Consider the following 22,949-nt stretch of genomic DNA (forward strand, 5'->3'; position numbering starts at 1 on the left):
CGTCATATCCACCTTTTCACTCACAACAGTGTGAAAGCACTCATATGAATGAAACAAATCATAAGAAAGTGTTTCACCGCTGTTCAAAAGCTCTTTGGATCACATCATTTATATGGATGAATATTTGCCACCTGAATAGACTATACTGTATATTAAATTAAACAAATTACAATAAAAGGCAAAGCAATCTCTTCAGTAATCAAAGTATTTTTTGAATGTAACTTTATTCTGATTACCAACTATTTAAATTGTAACTGTGGAACTGTACAGTTACTTATATTTAGTATTTTAAAGACGTAATCCTGTTAGATGTATTCCGTTACACCCCCACCCCTGTTGATACATGATGACCTTGTAATATTATTATTTTGTGACACTTTTCACAGCTGCATTGAAAACCAGCATTATTTACACCTGGGTCAAATTTGACCTGAACATACAAGGTGAAGACAAAACATTTGACATTCTATAAATATAAACAAATATTATAAAATGCTAAAACATTTTTTTTTTCCTGCATATTAATTTAGTCAATGTTGAGGAGAATCCAAAGGCATTTTGACCAAAATTAAGATTGAGATTTGTTTTTCACTGATTTTAATTTTTAAATGGGTCAAAAACGACCCGAACATAACAGGAGGGTTCAAATGAAAGTCTCTAAACAAACCAGTAATTTGCTGTTCTAAGAAATAACATTTGATTTGTCATTGATGACAGCCATTTTTCCTGGTGTTTTCCCCCATACAGACACATGCTGAAGTACTCCTCAAAGTGCGCCATTAAACAACTTTCTGTACTCTACATCAGGATTTTTAGTTGCATTTTGATAATTTAAATACAGTAGATGTTTTTGATGTTCACAGAACATAGTTCAAATTTTACAGAATTAAAAAAAATCAAAGTTTTCAGATGGAAACTCTCTTCCACTGTGGAATTGAAGTAGGCTTAATGCAGTAGTTCTGAACCAGGGGGCCTCAACAGACTTCCAATGGGGCTGTGAGAGGATTTAAAATGATATAAAATTAGGTTAAATTATAATGCTTAAAACAGCTAAAAATCAAGATGTAGGCCTCCAATATTAAATTGATATTTTCTTAAACTATATGAAGTGTTTTAATCTATTGAGTTTCTTGGAGCCAAAAAGGATGAGAACCACTGGCCTAATAAGTATTTCCCCAATGGGAATTTGATTCGAATAAATTACTGCATTATTTAGTTATTAATTTGTTTGTTTGAAAGTATTTATAGTAACACAATTGTATTTAAATATAATTACACACAATAACACTATTATTAAAGAAGAGGAGTGTAATAATGAGGATAATCTCGGCTTTTAGGAGCAATGTTAAAGGATAAATTATAATAATAATAATAACTAGACAATGAATATAGAAATGGAGTAACTATATGTATGTGTGTATGTGTATATATATATATATATATATATACCTTATATACACTATATTGCCAAAAGTATTCGCTCACCCATCCAAATAATTGAATTCAGGTGTTCCAATCACTTCCATGGCCACAGGTGTATAAAATGAAGCACCTAGGCATGCAGACTGCTTCTACAAACATTTGTGAAAGAATGGGCCGCTCTCAGGAGCTCAGTGAATTCCAGCGTGGTACTGTGATAGGATGCCACCTGTGCAACAAGTCCAGTCGTGAAATTTCCTCACTACTAAATATTCCACAGTCAACTGTCAGTGGTATTATAACAAAGTGGAAGCGATTGGGAATGACAGCATCTCAGCCACGGAGTGGTAGGCCACGTAAAATGACAGAGCGGGGTCAGCGGAGTGCTGAGGCGCATAGTGCGCAGAGGTCGCCAACTTTCTGCAGAGTCAATCGCTACAGACCTCCAAAGTTCATGTGGCCTTCAGATTAGCTCAAGAACAGTGCGTAGAGAGCTTCATGGAATGGGTTTCCATGGCCGAGCAGCTGCATCCAAGCCATACATCACCAAGTGCAATGCAAAGCGTCGGATGCAGTGGTGTAAAGCACGCCGCCACTGGACTCTAGAGCAGTGGAGACGCGTTCTCTGGAGTGACGAATCACGCTTCTCCATCTGGCAATCTGATGGATGAGTCTGGGTTTGGTGGTTGCCAGGAGAACGGTACTTGTCTGACTGCATTGTGCCAACTGTGAAGTTTGGTGGAGGAGGGATTATGGTGTGGGGTTGTTTTTCAGGAGCTGGGCTTGGCCCCTTAGTTCCAGTGAAAGGAACTCTGAATGCTTCAGCATACCAAGAGATTTTGGACAATTCCATGCTCCCAACTTTGTGGGAACAGTTTGGGGATGGCCCCTTCCTGTTCCAACATGACTGCACACCAGTGCACAAAGCAAGGTCCATAAAGACATGGATGAGCGAGTTTGGTGTGGAAGAACTTAACTGGCCTGCACAGAGTCCTGACCTCAACCAGATAGAGCACCTTTGGGATAAATTTGAGCGAAGACTGTGAGCCAGGCCTTCTCGTCCAACATCAGTGTCTAACCTCACAAATGCGCTTCTGGAAGAATGGTCAAAAAATCCCATAAACACACTCCTAAACCTTGTGGAAAGCCTTCCCATAATAGTTGAAGCTGTTATAGCTGCAAAGGGTGGGCCGACATCATATTAAACCCTATGGATTAAGAATGGGATGTCACTTAAGTTCATATGCGTCTAAAGGCAGGTGAGCGAATACTTTTGGCAATATAGTGTACATGTATGATATAATATAGAAATAATATATATAATATAGAAAGCCAGGTCTCCTAAGCAACCAAATTGACCCGGTTGCTAGGGAGGGTAGAGTACATGGGGTAACCTCCTTGTGGTTGCGATTTAGGGGTTCTCGCTCTCAATGGGGCGTGTGGTAAGTTGTGCGTGGCTCACGGAGAGTAGCACAAGCCTCCACATGCTGTGAGTCTCCCCGGTGTCATGTACAACGAGCCACGTGATAAGATGCGCAGATTGACTGTCTCAGAATCAGAGGCAACAGAGACTTGTCCTCTGCCACCCGGATTGAGGTGAGGACCTACTAAGTAGTGGGAATTGGGCATTCAAAATTGGGCAGAAAGGGGGATAAAAAAAGAATTGGCTGATCAGGTGTCCTGTGCCACCCCAGAGAGCATTGCCGCCCTAGGTGGCTGACTGTATCGCCTTTGCCAGGATCCGCTACTGTCCATTTAAATAAAGATGGTTACTTTTCATGGAAAACTCATATCTTTTTTTTTTTTTTTTTTTTAAACGAAAAAATATACATATATGCAGTTTATATATATATATATATATATATATATATATATATATATATATATATATATATATATATATATATATATATATTATGCGCTGTATGTGTGTCTCTGGACTGTTCTAGAGGTGAAGGGAATACAGCTTTACGACCCTCCAGTGAGTGTTTACGACAGCAGTGCGCATTCACATGGCAGCATGACGGAATGCGGCAGTGAGAAGATGGCGGAAGAGGAACGGAGTGCTAGTGCTGAGAAACTAAAGGAGAAGGCGAATAACTACTTTAAAGGTGAAAACACCGCATATAACCGATGCATACACGAGATCGGACTCATAGTTACTCGACAGGGCTGGACTGGATGGGGTCAAGGTTGCTTGAGCGCTGATGAGTGTAAAAACACAGTGATGAGCTGAACACATGATGAACCACACACTGACATTTAACACTCATTCAGCCAACTTAAGAATTATTTCACTATATTTATCATTATTCATTTATTTAGCACTGAACATTGTAGAGGAGATATGTGATTGTTGAACGCATGCTTTCATTCAGTTCTGCTTTGAAATGATCAGGTTAGAAACTGATGATGGGGTAAAAATGCTGCTTCAGTGTCATGATCACAGTAAAAACTACCGAAAATACTCTGATGACAGCAGATGTAGGCGCGTACAATGCTTTGATCCCGTTACACGTGTAGTGTGCGACAGTGTCAGCTAACCTGATCAACTGTCACTCATTCAAATCAAATCAAATCACTTTTATTGTCACATAACCATATACACAAGTGCAATAGTGTGTGAAATTCTTGGGTGCAGTTCCGAGCAACATAGTAGTCGTGACAGTGATGAGACATACCAATTTACAATAAACATCAGATTTACAACACAATTTAAAATCTAATATACACATAATTACACATAACACAATATACAAATAATAACATACAATGTACAGTATACAATACACACAATATAGAATACACATTATACAATAAAAAAAGTATATATAAAATGTACAGTAGGTTGTATTGTACTGTATTGACATACAGGCTGTCGGTTGATGATAAGTTGTTAAGAGAGAATATAATATAATAATAATATAATTTATGACAGTCCGGTGTGAGATATAAGAGTAATAAAGTGCAGGGCTGATGTATTTTGATTGTGGGAGATCAAGAGTTCAGAAGTCTGATTGCTTGGGGGAAGAAGCTATCATGGAGTCGGCTGGTGCGGGTCCTGATGCTGCAATACCGCCTGCCTGATGGTAGCAATGAGAGCAGCCCATGGCTCGGGTGGCTGGAGTCTCTGATGATCCTCCGAGCTTTATTCATACACCACCTGGTATATATTTCCTGGAGGGAGGGAAGCTCACCTCCGATGATGTATCTGGCAGTTCGCACCACCCTTTGCAGAGCTTTGCGGTTGTGGGCGGTGCTATTGCCGTACCAAGCGGAGATGCAGCCAGTCAGGATGCTCTCTACAGTGCAGGTGTAGAACCGTTTCAGGATGTGGCGGTTCATTCCAAACTTCCTCAGCCGTCTCAGGAAGAAGAGGCGCTTATGAGCCTTCTTCACAACGGCTTCAGTTTGGACGGACCGTGTGAGTTCCTCAGTGATGTGGACACCCAGGAACTTGAAGCTGCTGACTCTCTCCACTGGTGCTCCATTGATGGTGATGGGACTGTGTTCTCTGTCTCTTCTCCTGAAGTCTACCACAAGCTCCTTTGTCTTACTGACGTTGAGGGAGAGGTTGTGCTCCTGACACCAGTGTGTCAGAGTGTGCACCTCCTCTCTGTAGGCTGTTTCATCATTGTCAGTGATCAGACCTACCACCGTCGTATCATCAGCAAACTTAATGATGGCATTGGAGCTGTGTGTTGCAATACAGTCATGTGTGTACAGGGAATACAGTAGTGGGCTGAGAACACAGCCCTGCAGGGCTCCAGTGTTGAGGGTCAGTGATGAGATGTTGCTGCCCATTCTAACCACCTGGTGTCTACTTGACAGGAAGTCCAGGATCCAGCTGCACAGCGAGCTGTTTAAGCCCAGAGCCCGGAGTTTCTCATCAAGCTTGGAGGGCACTATGGTGTTGAATGCTGAGCTGTAGTCTACAAACAACATTCTCACATAAGTGTTCTTTTTTTTTCCAGGTGGGAGAGAGCAGTGTGTATTGTAGATGCAATGGCATCATCAGTAGAGCGGTTGTTGGGATAAGCAAACTGCAATGGGTCTAGTGATGGAGGCAGCACAGAGCAGATGTAATCTCTGATTAGTCTCTCAAAGCATTTGCTGATGATGGGAGTCAGAGCAACAGGACGGCAGTCATTTAAGCAAGTGATTTTGGATTGCTTTGGAACAGGCACAATGGTGGACGTTTTAAAACATGTGGGGACTACAGACAAAGAGAAGGAAAGGTTGAAAATGTCCGTAAAAACACCAGCCAGTTGGTTCGCGCATGCTCTGACGCGGCCCGGAATGCCGTCTGGACCCACGGCTTTGCGGATATTCACCCGTCGGAAGGATTGGGTTACATTCGCTACAGAGACGGAGAGTGAACTACCTCTGTAGCTTCGGCCGTGAGAGCTTTCTCCGTGAGGGCGGTGTTATTTCCCTCTAAACGAGCATAAAAATTATTTAGCTCATCCGGGAGAGAGGCAGCGGTGTTCACGGTGGAGTTTTTATTCCCTTTAAAGTCCGTGATGATATTAATTCCCTGCCACATGCTTCTAGAGTTGGTGGTGTTGAACTGTCCTTCAATCTTGTTCCTGTACTGACATTTTGCTGTTTTGATGTTTTCGGAGGGTATAACTGGCTTGTTTATGCTCCTCCGCATTCCCGGAATTAAAAGCGGAGGTCCACGTATCAAGTGCCGTGCAAACATCGCTATTGATCCAAGGTTTCTGGTTCGGGTAGATCCGTATTGTTCTGGTCGGAACGACGTCCTCTACGCACTTTCTGATGAAACACGTTACGCTATCAGTGTAAAGCTCGATGTCGTCATCAGAGGCGGACCGGAACATCTCCCAGTCCGTGTGATCAAAACAGTCTTGTAGCGTAGAATCTGATTGGTCCGACCAGCACTGGATCGTTCTGAGGGTGGGTGCTTTCTGTTTCAGTTTCTGCCTGTAAGCGGGCAGAAGCAGAATGGAAGAGTGGTCCGATTTGCCAAATGGTGGGCGGGGGAGGAATTTGTAGCCATCCCAGAAGGGAGAGTAGCAATGGTCCAAAACCCGGTCCCTTCGTGTGTTGAAACTAATGTGTTGGTGGTATTTTGGTGTGACTGATTTGAAACTGGCTTTATTAAAGTCCCCGGTCACAATGAACGCGGCCTCAGGGTGCGCGGTTTCCTGCTTGCTTATAATCCCATACAGTTCCTTGATTGCCCGGTCTGTGTCGGCTTGTGGCGAGATGTACATAGCAGTGATAATGACCGCTGTGAATTCTATATGTATCACAATATATAAATAATATCACAATGTAAAAAGGGCCCAAAAATAGGCTTCATTTTCTATTTGCTAAATATAATTTCTTATAATTTTATTTTTATTTATGTTTATATTTATTTTGATTTTGGAACAGTTCATGTGTTATTCATAATTATTAGTGTTATAAAGGGACACTGGTTTTAGGAGAATATCTTTGCACTTATATTAGCCATCGACCAATATTTTGTAGGGCTGGGTATTGATACGTATTCGATTAGATTTCTATTCACAAGCTCTTGATTTTATGCCAATTTCAATTTGATTCCAATTCATATGGGTATTATTCAGTTATAACATCTATTTTGACTATATGAAAGAAATTCTCTTAGTTAATGTTGTTAATTATACTGAGGATCTTGTAACTATATATACAGTTGAAGTCAGAAGTTTACATACACTTAGGTTGAAGTCATTAAAACTCATTTTTTTAACCATTCCTCAGATTTAATATTAGCAAACTATAGTTTTGGTAAGTCATTTAAAACATCTACTTTGTGCATGACACAAGTAATTTTTCCAACAATTGTTTACAGACAGATTGTTTCACTTTTGATTGACTATATCACAATTCCAGTGGGTCAGAAGTTTACATACACCAAGTTAACTGTGCCTTTAAGCAGCTTGGAAAATTCCAGAAAATGATGTCAACCTTTAGACAGTTAGCCAATTAGCTTCTGATAGGAGGTGTACTGAATTGGAGGTGTACCTGTGGATGTATTTTAAGGCCTACCTAACTGCCTCTTTGCTTGACATCATGGGAAAATCAAAAGCCAAGAACTCAGAAAAAAATTGTGGACCTCCACAAGTCTGGTTCATTCTTGGGAGCAATTTCCAAACACCTGAAGGTACCATGTTCATCTGTACAAAAAATAGTATGCAAGTATAAACACCATGGGACCATGCAGCCATCATACTGCTCAGGAAGGAGACGCATTCTGTCTCCTAGAGATTAACGTAGTTTGGTGCGAAAAGTGCAAATCAATCACAGAACAACAACAAAGGACCGTGTGAAGATGCTGGAGGAAACAGGTAGACAAGTATCTGTATCCACAGTAAAACAAGTCCTATATTGACATAACCTGAAAGGCTGCTCAGCAATGAAGAAGTCACTGCTCCAAAACCGCCATAAAAAAACCAGACTACAGTTTGCAAGTGCACATGGGGACAAAGATCTCTTTTTTTGGAGAAATTTCCTCTGGTCTGATGAAACAAAAATGGAACTTTGGCCATAATGACCATCGTTATGTTTGGAGGAAAAAGGGTGTGGCTTACAAGCCGAAGAACCCCATCATGTTGTGGGGGTGCTCTGCTGCAGGAGGGACTGGTGCACTTCACAAAATAGATGGCATCATGAGGAAGGAAAATTATGTGGATATATTGAAGAAACATCTCAAGACATCAGCCAGGAAGTTAAAGCTCGGTTGCAAATGGGTCTTCCAAATGGACAATGACAACAAGCATACCTCCAAAGTTGTGGTAAAATGGCTTAAGGACAACTCAAGGTATTGGAGTGGCCATCACAAAGCCCTGACCTCAATCCGATTGAAAATGTGTGGGCAGAACTGAAAAAGCGTGTGCGAGCAAGGAGGCCTACAAACCTGACTCGGTTACACCAGTTCGGTCTGGAGGAATGGGCCAAAAATTCCAGCAACTTATTTTGAGAAGCTTGTGGAAGGCTACCCAAAATGTTCGACCCAAGTTAAACAATTTAAAGGCAATGCTACCAAATACTAACAAAGTGTATGTAAACTTCTGACCCACTGGGAATGTGATGAAAGAAATAAAAGCTGAAATAAATCATTCTCCCTACTATTATTCTGACGTTTCACATTCTTAAAATAAAGTAGTGATCCTAACTGACCTGAGACAGGGAATGTTTTCTATGATTAAATGTCAGGAATTTTGAAAAACTGAGTTTAAATGTATTTGGCTAAGGTGTATGTAAACGTCTGACTTAAACTGTGTGTATATATATATATATATATATATATATATATATATATATATATATATATATATATATATATATATAGGCTGTTGTTAAATAGTAATTGTGCTATTTACAATTATTTACACTGATATGTAGAAGTGCTTTAGTTGAGCGCATATTGACAAGAGTCACATCTCCCGCATCAGTCTATATCGGGATCGTTCAAATGAAGATCGCTATTATTCAGAAAATCTATGTTTTTACCCAGCCCTACTATTTTGGGATTATTGGTCTGATAACTGCCTGCTTGGCTGATAAAAGGAAGTGGTCATTCTGCCTACTAGTATGGAGCTAAATTTGTGCCTAAACGAAACAAACAAATCAAACATTTTGCAAACAAACACAATCTGCTTCACATAGAAAAATTCGTCTCAAACAAACAAAGCGATTTGCACATACAAAGAGCCATTTGAGAGAAAATGAAGGGTAGTTGTCATGTACCACTGGCTTAACAAACAAATGCCCTGTTTTACAAATATATGCATATTTCATATACAGCATATTCACAAATAAATACAATCTGTTCTACAAATTCTGTCGTTGAACAAATACAAAATCCAATGTGAACAAATACGTACCACTTGTGTGTTATGGGACTTTTGGCATGATTTTGTCAACCACAGTCTTTATTTTCACACAAATATATCAATGCAGATTTTCTCACAAAATGGACTGAGCGACGTCCTCTTTAAAAACAGAAAATGGCACAGTGCTGCCACATACTTAATATTTTTTGCTCAGTTATGTCGTTATTAGGTTACTACATATTTTGTGGTAAAAACAACGTATTTTCTAGTAAAAACTAGATCCTTTCTAATAATAACGAGAAATGTCATGAATATTCACATTTTCTTGTAAAAAACATCTGATAAATAACAAGTGAAAATCATCTACAAGATAAAAACGAGGTAATTGCCATCATTTGTCATTTTAACTAGATGATTTTGACATGACAATTAATTAACTGATTAATTGAAATCCACCTACACAAGTAGTTTTTGTAGTCATCATAGCATAATTAATTGAACTGATCTATTTATACTTTATCCTTGCTTTCAACCATAAATAAATGTTCATAGCTTTAAGCCTAAGGCTGGGTTTCCTGATAACATTGTAACTTAATCTTTTTTTATGATTAATTTTTCTTTCAACAGTAAAAAAAAAAAAAGTCACATACAAATATTCCAGAATAATCCTCAGAAGAACACCCCCAGCCCCAGCAGTCTCCTGTCCCCAGTCCAGACCCCTGTGCAGCCTTCTGGCGATGTGGACAAAAAACCGGACTAAAATACTCAGACAGTGTTTTTCAGCACTGCAATACTGCTCTGAATCTGTAGTGTGAGACATAAAGCATGGCCAGTGTAAATTGATTCTCAAACAAAAGACTCTTGAGCCGGTTCTTTTTAGAGAATCAACAACTACAGTGCTACCAGTGTAGTCCAATTCCCGAACGAATGACTCTTATGAGCCGGCTCTTTTTAGTGAATCAAGACTGAGCTAACTGAATTAAATGACTTTGAAATAAACCAATAACTGTTACTGTGTTGTGTACTATGTGAAAATATGTAGTTTAAAATACACCTTTAGTTTTGTTGTAATAAGTAAATAATCTGAAAAAAAAAATTCTAAATGGGTTCTCAGGCAAAATAATAAAATTCTTATTAGCTGAAAGCTTACTTTTAACATGTGTACAGTATTGTTTATGTGTCTCATGTAGGGCTGAAATGATTAGTCGAACTGATCGACAACATTTACAAAAAAAAATTGTTGACAAAATTTTTTGTTACTGAATAGACGTTTAAACTCATTTAGCGTAACATGAGATCCGTTCCACTAAAGCAACTTGCAGAGCATCTTTAAAGGAAACACCTCACTGTTATATTTTTAATGCATTCTTTATTAAAGTTATAATAATGAAGCAGGTCATGTAAATAACTACAAACTCAGTCAGCGCGGTCAGCGCCTCTTCTAAGAGTTGCGTGAAGTGTCCCGATCTAAGGGGGAGAGATTGAAACTGCACCTGGCTGCTGCACACTCTGTCATGGGGACACTCGTCCCTCGAGCGCACATGCTTAGTGCAGCTAGATTATAACGTGATGGCTCGAGACTGTTTGAATCATAATTTGTCACTGTGCATTTCTTATCGTGAAGAAAATTGGCAATACGCAGCTTTATTGATAAGAGAGAGTTTGTTTTTTGTGAGTTAAAGATGGACTGAAGTGAACAGAAAGGTGAGAGAGGGTAGTCTTCGCCCCATTATACACGGCAACAAAATATGTTTTTGATTTGGGGGTTTTTGGCTTGTTTTCCAATATAAATATCTAAAACTCCTTTAAAACAACATACATTTTCTTTAGCAGCTATACTGTAATCTGAGAATGTTGAATTTAATATTAAAAATACAAATATTTTAAAATATCTAAAAATCCTTTAAAAAAGATGCATTCACCTGAGAAGCAGCATATAAGATATTTAGACTTGCTTTTAGAGAAAAGATCTTGAATATAAGTATATTTGTCTTTACTGCACTCGCAGAGGAAGGAATAACTTAAATACACTTATATTTAAGATACATTCTCTTAAAGCAAGTCTAAATATCTTATGTTGCTTCTCAAATAAATGTATCTTGTTTTAAGCATTTGGAAACAATTTTAAATGGAAAACAAGACAAGCACTTGATGATAATAGGATTTTTTGCAGTGATTTTTTTACTGAAAAGTTTTTTTTTCATTTAATTCAGTGAATGTCATTTCAAGGTATTTTTAAAAGATGATTTTGTCCTCTTTATTGTTAGCAAGCATGTTTAATATAACCTTTTAAGTCGGGGCAAAAGCTGAATAATCATTAAGAGTTAATGGTTAATCGTTGCAATAATCGACGAATAGTCTAATAATCGTTCTAATAATCATTAGATTAGGCAATTATCAAATAATCGTCAGTTGCAGCCCTACTCTCATGTCTGTTAATTATACTTGGAAAATGCAATAAAAAGAAAATTAATAAAAAATTGTCCGGCAAGAAACCTGAATGTCTGGTAAATGTATTCATCAACCAGCCACCTTGGCTGGTAGGTTAAAAAGTTTTTCGGGCTCTGCTCACAAGTGGTATGTAGCACATTTGTTCACATTGGATTTTGTATTTGTTCAACGATCCTATAGAATTTGTAGAACTAGACTGTATGTACAGTATTTGTGGAATATGATGTGGTTTATATGAAAAACATTTTTATATTCAAAACACAGCACATTTGTTTGTTAAGCCAGTGGTACATGACAACTACCCTTCATTTTCTCTCAAATGGCTCTTTGTATGTTTTCCTTTGTGAAGCAGATTGTGTTTGTTTGCAAAACGTTTGATTTGTTTAAGTTCTGGCACAAATCTGGCTCCATATACTAGTTTCTGATTCAAAATTTACCAACACGCTTTTGTTTTCAATTCTATAATGCACATATATTAGTCATTGGCACCCTAATCTCAAAATATCGGTATCAGCAATAGCCATTAAAGAACCCATAACGAGAATTATAGCTTGTATACTAGACTTTTAATAGGCTTAAGTGCCTTGTAGGGATGGGCATTTTGGTCATTTTTTCTACTCGAGTACTCGGACTAATTACTCGAGTACTCAAGGGGTGATTACATGTTCATAACTGTATATATAATAACATGTCTGACAAATGTTTATGGCTGCTGCATTGTGCTTTGGTGTTCCAGTGTATCGGCTGTTATAAAATAGTATGTTACAAAATGTACAAAAGATTGCATAATCAAAATATAATGCATCATATTTTGTCATTATGTGAAGATTCGCTGCCCAACTCTGAAAGAATGTGCCCAACGCACGTCTGTCTGTTCTTCCTTCAGGTTACCGTAGTAATCTTAGTAAGCGCGCACCAGTTTTTTTAGTGACTGTCTGAACCGTATATTTTCAAATAACAGGAGATGCCATATCCATTGCTTTTTAATATGCGTGTTAAGTTGAAGTTCAGTTTTGAAGATGCTGCATTCTGTTCCATTTAGCTGCGCTCTGTCTAGCTGTTTGAAACACTCACCTGCTGTACACTGCCACACGCGCCTGGTGTGTATGTGTAAGTGTGTGTGTGTCCCCAAATGTTCGCTCTTGTGAGGAAAGCCGCGATGCTCTGTATTGTTGTTGCTGTGATTCATGAAGCGTTCCATTCATCTCGGAGAGTCTGAATTTCCACCTTTCAACTGAGGAAAGTGCAACAGAATGACACTTTATATTGGACATCTAACTTGGAAACTCGAGCGAAAATCTTCATTCATTTCATTGAGATGCAGGTGCGTGTTACTTCACATAGGGCAGGGAGGTTTAGTCAGTGACAATCATTCACTTTTATTAAATAATATCCATTAACGAGTCAAAGTTCTTACATTAAATGATAATAAAACGTGTTTAGCAAACGTTTTGCAGAGACAGGTGTTCAAAACACTCTTTGTTTTGATTATTGTAACGATAGCATTGCAGCATCATATCAGTTTGTTTGCCATGAGAAGTCTTTGATAATCAACGTACCCCTCAAAGTCACAATGTAATCAATCTCAAAATTGAAAATAAGCTCCCTCATTGACACGTTTGTGTTTAGTCATCAGGTAATTATCACTGGATTTCGAATTAAGTGAAAAGTCACATCGTGCGTGATCACTATCGATCATCGATTTCATGATCGATCATTGCTGCCACGTCCGAGAACCCGAGTCCTCGAGTACTCGTGCCCATCCCTAGTGCCTTGTAAAATAAGACAATCCAGTTGATATCAGAGTTAAGCAATAACCTTGAAATTGATTAGCTTTCATATTCTAACGGGTTTATTCTATGTTTTTTTTTTTGTGCTCTTATTTTAGAGAAGGACTATGAGAACGCGATCAAGTATTACACAGAAGCAGTGGAGTTGAACCCGACCAATGCCATCTACTACAGTAACAGAAGTCTGGCGTACCTGCGGACGGAGTGTTATGGATACGCGTTGGCGGACGCGACTCAAGCCCTGGAGCTGGACAAGAACTACATCAAGGGCTACTACCGGCGGGCCACCTCTAACATGGCCCTCGGCAAGTTCAAAGCTGCACTCAAAGATTACGAGACGGTAAGACTAATGCTCAAGCTCAGTAACAAATGTAACCATGTTTAAACATATCTGTTATATTGTAATTAGAGCTGCACCATCTGGACAAAAAGTCATATTGCGATTCTTTAGAAAAATATTGCAATATATCGATTTGAACTGCGATATGATTAACCAGAAACTAGTAAGTGATTCCTTTTGACCAAAATCTGGTCATGTTTTGCCTGTGTTCTACTGCAAATAAAAAGGCTACTCTTTGTGGGTTTACACTTCAGTCCTCTTAAAAAGAACTAAACTTGGACCTTTTTCACTTCAGGCAAAAAAACAAACAAACAAAAAAACAAGTCAACACTGTCTTCTTCATATTCACATTGTACCTATCCATAGTGTACCTGTTTTTGTCTACTGTGTGATAGGGTCTCAGCCCATTCATCATCATTATTTTTTGGAAACCAGTTAACTTGAATATTAATATTGATTATTATTATACAATAGTAATAACTTTCTGTAATATTTAGTATCCAAGCACGTAAAGTGCGGAGGCCCTATTGTTGTTCTAAGGATTATTAGGTCCCAAGCACTGAAATATATATATATATATATATATGCTAAATTCCATATATGCATGCTCTGGAATTTTAAATACTCCTCCTAAGTGGTTCATGTTACAGGTACCAAATGTGGGCGACATCATGCAAAGATATTGACGATGCTAAATTGCAAACTGATTTTTGATATATCAGTGTTGCCATGGCGACACGATAATGTAACATCAAAAAATGGGAAAGTGTCTTATATCTTCTGCGTGCATCGTGTGATTTACGTAAAAATTTAGTCATATGTTTGGCCTTGCGGGCTGATCACATTGATGTGGCTATTGTGGGTCATAGCGCCACCAACTGGCAGAAGTGTGGCATTTTTAACAGACTTTGAAATATCCCTCTTATGTTTACCTGAATTGCATCAAGTTTTCTTAGAATAATGTCAAGACAGTGCAGATTTAAAATTCTGAAGGGATTCTTGATATCTTAAATTGTGTTGCCATGGCAATGCATTAAATGTCATTATTCCTTTTTATCTATATTCACATGTTTTTGAGGTACTTGGCATGCTTGAATTTTCATGATATTTTGAACACACATCAGAGTTGTCGGCCATTAGGCCTGGGCAAATGTTAACACATGGGCGTGGGGGGCTCTGTAGCGTCCCCTTTAAAATGGGTGTGTAAGACGGCCTCTGTAGCACCCCCATTTTCTCGTACAGTCACCAAAATTGGTACATATATAGTTCTCATCAAGAGATGAGAACTTTCATAGTTATAGTCATTAGGTCCGCACAACAGGAAGGCGGACATTTTGGATTTTTTGAATATTGCAGTCTCTGAACTTTTAAATAATCCTCCTAGGTGATTCATGTGACTGTCACCAAATGTAGGCAACATTATGCCAAGACACTGAAGATGCTACATTGCGAACTGATTTTTGATATATTGAACAGTGTTGCCATGGCAAGACAATACATTAATGGCAAAAAAATGGGTAACAGGAAGTGTCTCATAGCTTCTGCGTGTATTGTGTGATTTAGATCAAAATTGAGTTGTATGCTTGTTAATGGGTGCTGATCACATGATGGCTACTGTGGGTCATGGTCATAGTGCCATCAACTGGAAACAGGAAGTGTAGCACTTACAACAGACTTTGAAATAGTCCTCTTACATTTACCTTAATTGCTTAAAAATTGTTAACAATAATGTCAAGACACCGCTGATGTAAAATTGTGAAGGGATTCTTGATATCTTAAAGTGTTGTCATGGCAACTGATCAAATTCTGTGATGATGTAGTGTATTCAGGTGTATCTGACAAACTCAGCCATATGTTTAATAAAGCTTATGTCATGAATGTTGATATGGTGGGTCATGGTCATAGGGCCTCCAGCTGGCAACAATAGATGTTCAAGGGTATTCCAAAACTTGCCACAATTAAAACATTTGTCCATTTGCTGCACACATCAAAATTGTTAACCATTAAGTTTGAGCAGAAGGTAAGACATGGTGTCTTGTTTACTCGACCAAATGCATGTGTCCATCATGCATTGTTTTCCGAAAGCCATCGGGTGGAAATGGACCCATGGTGCTTGGGCCTGACATCGCTGCTTGCAATTATATTTATTATTTTTATTATTTTTTTTTCCAAGGTTTAGGGGGCTCTGTAGTGTCACCTAGAAGATGGGAATGTTCGGGGGGCTCTGTAGCACATCCCTTTTGAGCTACAGTCACCAAACTTTGTACATATATAGATCTCATCAAGCCGGACAACTATCGCACTGACAATCATTATCTCGCCCAACAGGAAGTTGGCCATTTTGGATTGTTTGAAAAATGCCTGCTCTGGAATTTGAAATACTCCTCCTAGAGGATTCATGTTACAGGTACCAAATGTGAGCGACATTATGCCAAGACATTGACAATGCTAAGTTGCAAACTGATTTTTGATATATCGAACGGTGTTGCCATGGCGACACAATAAATAATGTCAAAAAATGGGAAACAGGAAGTGTCTATGTCTTCTGTGTGCATTGTTTGATTTAGATCAAAATTGATCTCTATGTTTGGTCTTGGGGGCTGATCGCATGGATGTGGCTATTGTGGGTCACGGTCATAATGCCACCAACTGGCAGCAGGAAGTATGTCACTTTTAACAGACTTTGAAATAACCCTCTTATTTTTACAAGAATTGCTTCAAAAATTCTTTAGAATAATGTCAAGACACTGCTGATGTAAAATTGTCAAGGGATATTTGATATCTTAAATTTCTTCCTATAATAAATATTTGCTGTGATCTCCCATTCACCACTGTCGAAGTTTACTCTGCAAACGTTTACTTCCACGTTCCAAAACCCAGAATGTGAAAAAGGTCTATTATCTGAGTAAACTCGGCAGGAATTGGCATAAAAACACAAAGGAATCAAAGCCACTTGTCTGACCATGTCCTGATATGAATTTGAGAACAATCAGTGCTTGAAGTGGGGTGTTATGCAATACCTGCACTTCTGTAATTTACTCTACAGCGTAAATTATAGATATATGCTACCTGTCAGGATGTGCTACCAATGCTGTAATCTAGAATCTCCGTCTCCAGGCAAGGTGAGTGTGAGATACTGGAGTCGACACAAGCGCAGAAGAGAAGTGAAAAGTTTGTGAGTGATTTCACTGTTCCATATCATTTGTCTGTAACCACATACTGTACATAGATATGGCCTAATAAAGTTATGCGTGGAAAACCATGTCGGCATTCTAAGTTAGTTTGATTCATATATTGATATAACGTTTGTCTTGTTCAATGATATTATTCATTAAGCACTGCTGCATGTTATATAAAATGCTCTCCCCTGCAGAATGTGCATTATTAGAGGCAAAAGAACTGATTCCTTGTCAAATTAGTATGATATCTTAGTTTTTATCTGCAGTAACATCTGTAAACAGCATTTTGAACGCTACTATGGGCAGTTGTGCAGTCCACCAATAACGTTAGATCGGCGGCTGCAGTAGGAACGCCCACCAGTGACACAGATAGCAAAGTCTAGCGACATGCCGCCTGTGGTGTGAACGGGGCTTTAATCAAAATCTATTTGTTAGTTGAGGGTGTGAGGTCATGTTTGTTTTTCAGCCAGATCTTAAGAAGGAATTTACAGCCAGACTCAAATGTTAATTAAATACCCCTTGTAATGTAATAACATACTATTTTAATGTAAATAAATGCATAATATTAACAGTTTTATTTTTGTGTTGGTTAAGATAAATACCCCCCATCCAAAATGAAAGTTGAGTTTTTAAGCTTTAATTTGATAAGTTTGTGAGCATTGATTAAGTGTTTGATATAAAACAAAGCATTTGTTTTTTAGCCACACTCAAATGGCCCACCTGTTGGCCAGTGACAGTTAACAGGTTTAAAACAGGTTTTAAGATGGCCTCTGTAGCACCCCCATTTTCACCTACAGTCAGGAAAATTGGTACATATATAGTTCTCATCAAGCCGGACAACTTTCATAATTATAGTTATTAAATCTGCCCAACAGGAAGTCGGCCATTTTGGATTTTTTTTATATTGCAGTCTCTGAACTTTTAAATACACCTCCTAGGGGATTCATGAATCTGTTGCCACATTTAGACAACATTATGCCAAGACATTAAAGATGCTAAATTACGAATAGATTTTTGACAGATCAAACGGTGTTGCCATGGCGAGGCATTAAATGAATGGCGAAAAATGGGAAACAGGAAGTGTCTTATATCTTCTGTGTGCAATGTTTGATTTAGATCAAAATTAAGATGTATGTTTAGTCTTGGGGGCTAATCACATGGATGTGACTATTTTGGGTCACTCTCCTGACAGCAGGAAGCATGACTCTTACAACAGACTTGAAAATAATCCTCTTATATTTACCCAAATTGCTTCAAAATTGTTTAGAATAATGTCAAATGCCAAGTGCATGTGTCCGCCTTGCATTGTTTTCCGAAAAGCCACCGGGTGGAAATGGACCCATGGTGCTTGGGCCTGTCATCGTTGCTTGCAGCTGTATTATGTATTATTACTGTAATAACATCTAAACTTGCATGGGGCAGTTAAACCAATGAGTTCTAAACCGTGGAGCTATTATTTTGGCAACATCAGCATGAAGAGTTTATCTGTACAGCTGTATAATGTGCTCCTCATTTTTATTTATATTTCTCCCCAATTTGGAATGCCCAATTCCCAATGCAATCTAAGTCCTCGTGGTGGCGTAGTGACTCGCCTCAATCCGGTTGGCAGAGGATGAATCTCAGCTGCCTCCACGTCTGAGACTGTCAACCTACGCATCTTATCACGTGGCTTGTTGAGCGCGTTACCGTGGAGACATAGCGCATGTGGAGGCTTCACGCCATCCACCGCGGCATCCACGCACAACTCACCCCACCGAGAGCGAACCACATTATGGCGACCACGAGGAGGTTACCCCATGTGACTCTACCCTCCCTAGCAACCGGGCCAATTTGGTTGCTTAGGAGATCTGGCTGGAGTCACTCAGCACGCCCTGGGATTCGAACTTGCGAACTCCAGGGGTGGTAGTCTGTGTCTTTACCACTGAGCTACCCAGGCCCCATGTGCTCCTCATTTTAACATCTCCTCCTCTGTTACACAAATACCTGGTGCCATGGGGGTATTATATTTGTATATTAGCTTGTATCGGGCAAACATATTTTGAATTATGCAAAAGTAAAATTAAAGTGAATCTGGAGCCTTTTAAATATAACGCACTAAGCGCACAAAAGCAAATGGAACCGAACTCTGTTACTCTGTTTTCAGAGTGGTTCTGTCACAACTCCAACTCACTGTAATAATGCACTCCCTTACAAAAAATCTAAACTAGCTGCAAATTTTGTTCAAATCATTTTCACATGCAAATGTACTTTGATTCACCGCAAATGTTTGCCAGAAGTTTGCAGCTCTTTGCCAGTAGTGGTAAACCTCCGGCAATCCTTTGGCAACGATGGACAATTTGCTGCAAGTTTGCCGAAAATTTCATATGCATGTGAAAATGATTAGTGGAGATAAAGTATTTATACATTATGGTAGATCAGTTTACCAATTAATCTGTGCCGATAGTTGCTTTTTGGAACTATTGGTTATCGGTAAAACTCCGTCAATAGTTGCCAATATATATTTTTTTCATTAAGTTTTTTAAATTGAAGTGAGGGCATGTAAAGAAAAATTTTACTACATGGAAACATCCCTTGTCAGCATATACATTGTGTCTCCAACTTCATATATTGTGAATAATAATATTATAGCTTAATTTGGTAAGTATTAAAAATGGAGCATTGTAACGGAGGCAAGTATCCGTCATTTCAGAATAAGAGACCTGCGTATTTTAAGCTTGTTTAGTTTTAAAAGTCGCATATTATGCACACAATATTCTTTTGTCATTATTAACAAATGCTAACTCAGGATTTTATTCATTTTGGACTCTGGCCTCTGTCTGTGTCAACTAAGAAAATGTTGTCAGATTCTATGAATTGATTTTAAAAACTATCGGCCGATTAATCGGTTATTGGCCTTTTCCACCACCTTAGTTATTGTTATTAAAGTTTATGAAATCATTGTATTACAGTAATGAGAATCTAATGAGAATTAGCATAAAAAAACAAGAATTCCAGCAAATAATTTCAAAATGCAGAAAATCAAAATGGTCATTAAAATAGGCTTACGTTTCTTTATATAAAATATAATTAAATACATTTTCTTTCAATTTGAGTGAATTGGACATGTTTATTTGAGATTCACACTGACGTTGTGTTTGAAGAACAGTTATGTCTGAAATGATAATTCTTTCACTCTGTAATACAGAAGTTGCAGATAAAAGAGGGAAAAGGATGTGCAAAAACTATACTCTATTTTCATAATCGATTAGTCAGTACATTGTCTGAGCTATTAGTCAACTAGGAAAGGAACCCATGTATAATTACACTGCAAAAATATATTTTCTTATTTTATATTTTTGTCTTGTTTTCCAGTAAAAATATCAAAACATTTTTAAACAAAATATATTTATTTATATTTACTGACAAAATTAAGAAAACTTTATACTTTTGCTAATGGGGTAAGAAAAATAAGCATGTTTTTTGTTTGAATTAAGTGTATCCTTCTTAACCCATTGTAGTTTATTTCTCATTTTAAGCATGAACCTTAATATATTTAGTTAGATTTCTCTCAAAACAAGACTTGATATCTTATGCCATTTTGCTTGTCAATTAAATATAGGCCTATTTTTTCTTTAAGAATATTTAGTATTTTGTCTTGTTTTCCAGTAAAAATACGTAATTTTATTTATACCTGTTGAATGCTTGATTCTGATTGGTTGACAATTATTTTTCAAGTAAACGCACGGCTATGAAGTAGTTCCAGGTCTTGACTGCATAACGGTTCCATATCACTTCGCCAAATTATTTCAGTTATTTCAAAGAGCTGTACAGCAGGGTTAGTCAACTGGTGGTCCGCGGGCCAAATCCTGCCCACCAATCATCTTTTTCTGGCCCTTCAACTGATTTTTGATCAAATTGCCTCGCCGTCTGAAATACCAGAGCGCGCTCTGCGCGTTTAATAGGCGCGAGCCTCAGCAATCAGCGGTGAGTTTAACAGTGCTCAATGGCACATGCAACAGCATTCAGCCGTCATCAATTGTCCAGACTGGAGCGTGTGTTTAAGCTTTTCTGGCAGTAGTGTAGTTACACTGCTTTGCTAAACATGGGTGTGCACTGTTATCATACGTGAGTTGATATTGTGAGAGGGCTTTAGCAGATCTAAATGTTCCTACTCAGTTTTCATAATTTGTAAAAAATATTTTGTTTTGTTTATTTTTATTTAAAGTAAAGTTGATCAAAAATTATTTGTTAGTTAAGAGCCAGTTCTTATGAAGGAATGTATGGACAGACCTTAAAACTTGATAACTCAATACAGTATACCCTGTGACTATTTTAATATAAATAAATGCACAGTATTAAGGGTGTTTTTTAAGTAACATGTTACTTGCGATGAAAGTGCAAGCTAAGATGAATAGAGAACAATTTTGGCCCCCGGCAAGTTTTCATCTGGATAATCTGGCCCAGATTGCTCTCAACCACACATGCTGACACACATACATGCATGCGCACGCACACACAGAGACTCGAGTCGCGACTAGCAAACAAACCCTGCGACTTGATCAATACAACAGTTTCTAAATTATCCGAAATAACTTTTAATATGTGCAAGTGTTTCATTGTATTTCACCCTAATCAGCCTCACTGGAAAGCACCCTCACGCTTCCCCTCTCTCACCAACACTCTCACCCAGGGACACACAGCGATGTCAACGGACCAGGGCAACTCAATAAAACAGTTGTGTAGCAACAGGAAAGCTATATACAAGAATGGTGACACTGATTAGTATACTTAAACTTACATCTTGGCGAAGCAGTGTTTCTGCTGATGAGAGCCACAAACACAGGTAATCCAACACGCAATCTCTCTGTTTTCTTTCTCTCTCCGTTTTCGTTAATGCACACATTCACACACACATGCGCACACAAATGCTCTACCTCTCTACTTCAGTAATTGCTCTAGTAAAGCAGCGTAAGCATTGCAATCCTCCGTTGCTAGTTCTAAAGTGATGTTTTAGAACTAGCAATGGAGGCTTGGGCTGTATCAAAACATGATGCTGAATCTATGGCGGAAGAAAGTAGTTCTACTCACAAGTTTTTACCTTTAAAACAGAATTCAGCTCGGCACATAAAATTGAAATGACTGCACTTTAATGTAAATGTTTTTCTTTCTATTATCTTTTTTCAATATTAACAGGTAGTGAGAGTGCGGCCCAATGACAAAGATGCCAAGATGAAGTATCAGGAATGCAATAAGGTTGTCAAACAGAAGGCGTTTGAACGAGCTATCGCCAGCGACGAGCTCAAACGATCCGTGGTCGACTCCTTAGACATAGAGAGCATGAGTAAGTACTTTATTAGATTTCTGCTTGTTTAATTTCCTTATATCTAAAGTGAGAGATAATCATACTTTTGTGGAAAATATCAGGATTATTCTCTGTAAGAAATTATCTTTATTCAGGCACATTGTGGTAATGAGGGGACCTAACGGAAAATGCTAATAAAAGATGTAGCCATTATAACTAAGCAGAAAATATTGCATCCTCTTACATGTAACTAAAATTCAGCATCAGTAGCAGTAGATACCTACTGTTAAATTATATTAACAATGTATGTCATGTCTGGACTTTGAAACACATTTTTATTGACTATCGACATAAGGTACAACATACATTATTTTATAATATATTCAAGTAAATACATTTTTGTTTAATACATTGAACAGTCTTTGTTTTTATAATCAGGACTCATTGTGTTCATGAGAAAATTATCTGCCAAATTTTGTGCAAGAAGTTTTTTTTATAAAGTTTTGGTCCCACTTTATAGTAGATGCCTTTAACTACTATGTACTATAACATCAAAATACATACTATACAATGTAGTTACTGTGGAAAAAAAAATCCTGCAAAATTCTCACAAGATTCACAATTGCTGCTGCAGAGGTTGAGGTACGAGTAGGTTAAGGATTG

General features: G+C 38.1%; 1 protein-coding gene across 1 annotated transcript in view; it reads left to right on the plus strand.

Annotated features, from left to right (window-relative positions):
- The first annotated feature begins 3,439 nt into the window (after window positions 1-3,439).
- Window positions 3,440-22,949, plus strand: part of LOC127422272 (serine/threonine-protein phosphatase 5) — a 35,816-nt gene continuing 16,306 nt past the window's right edge. Inside the window, exons 1-3 of the mRNA XM_051665674.1 lie at window positions 3,440-3,530; window positions 13,585-13,826; window positions 22,178-22,325. Coding sequence (XP_051521634.1) covers window positions 3,440-3,530; window positions 13,585-13,826; window positions 22,178-22,325 — 481 coding nt within the window. The remainder of the gene's footprint in view (window positions 3,531-13,584; window positions 13,827-22,177; window positions 22,326-22,949) is intronic.

Source organism: Myxocyprinus asiaticus, chromosome 31, assembly GCF_019703515.2.
Source record: "Myxocyprinus asiaticus isolate MX2 ecotype Aquarium Trade chromosome 31, UBuf_Myxa_2, whole genome shotgun sequence".
Lineage (NCBI taxonomy): Eukaryota > Metazoa > Chordata > Actinopteri > Cypriniformes > Catostomidae > Myxocyprinus > Myxocyprinus asiaticus.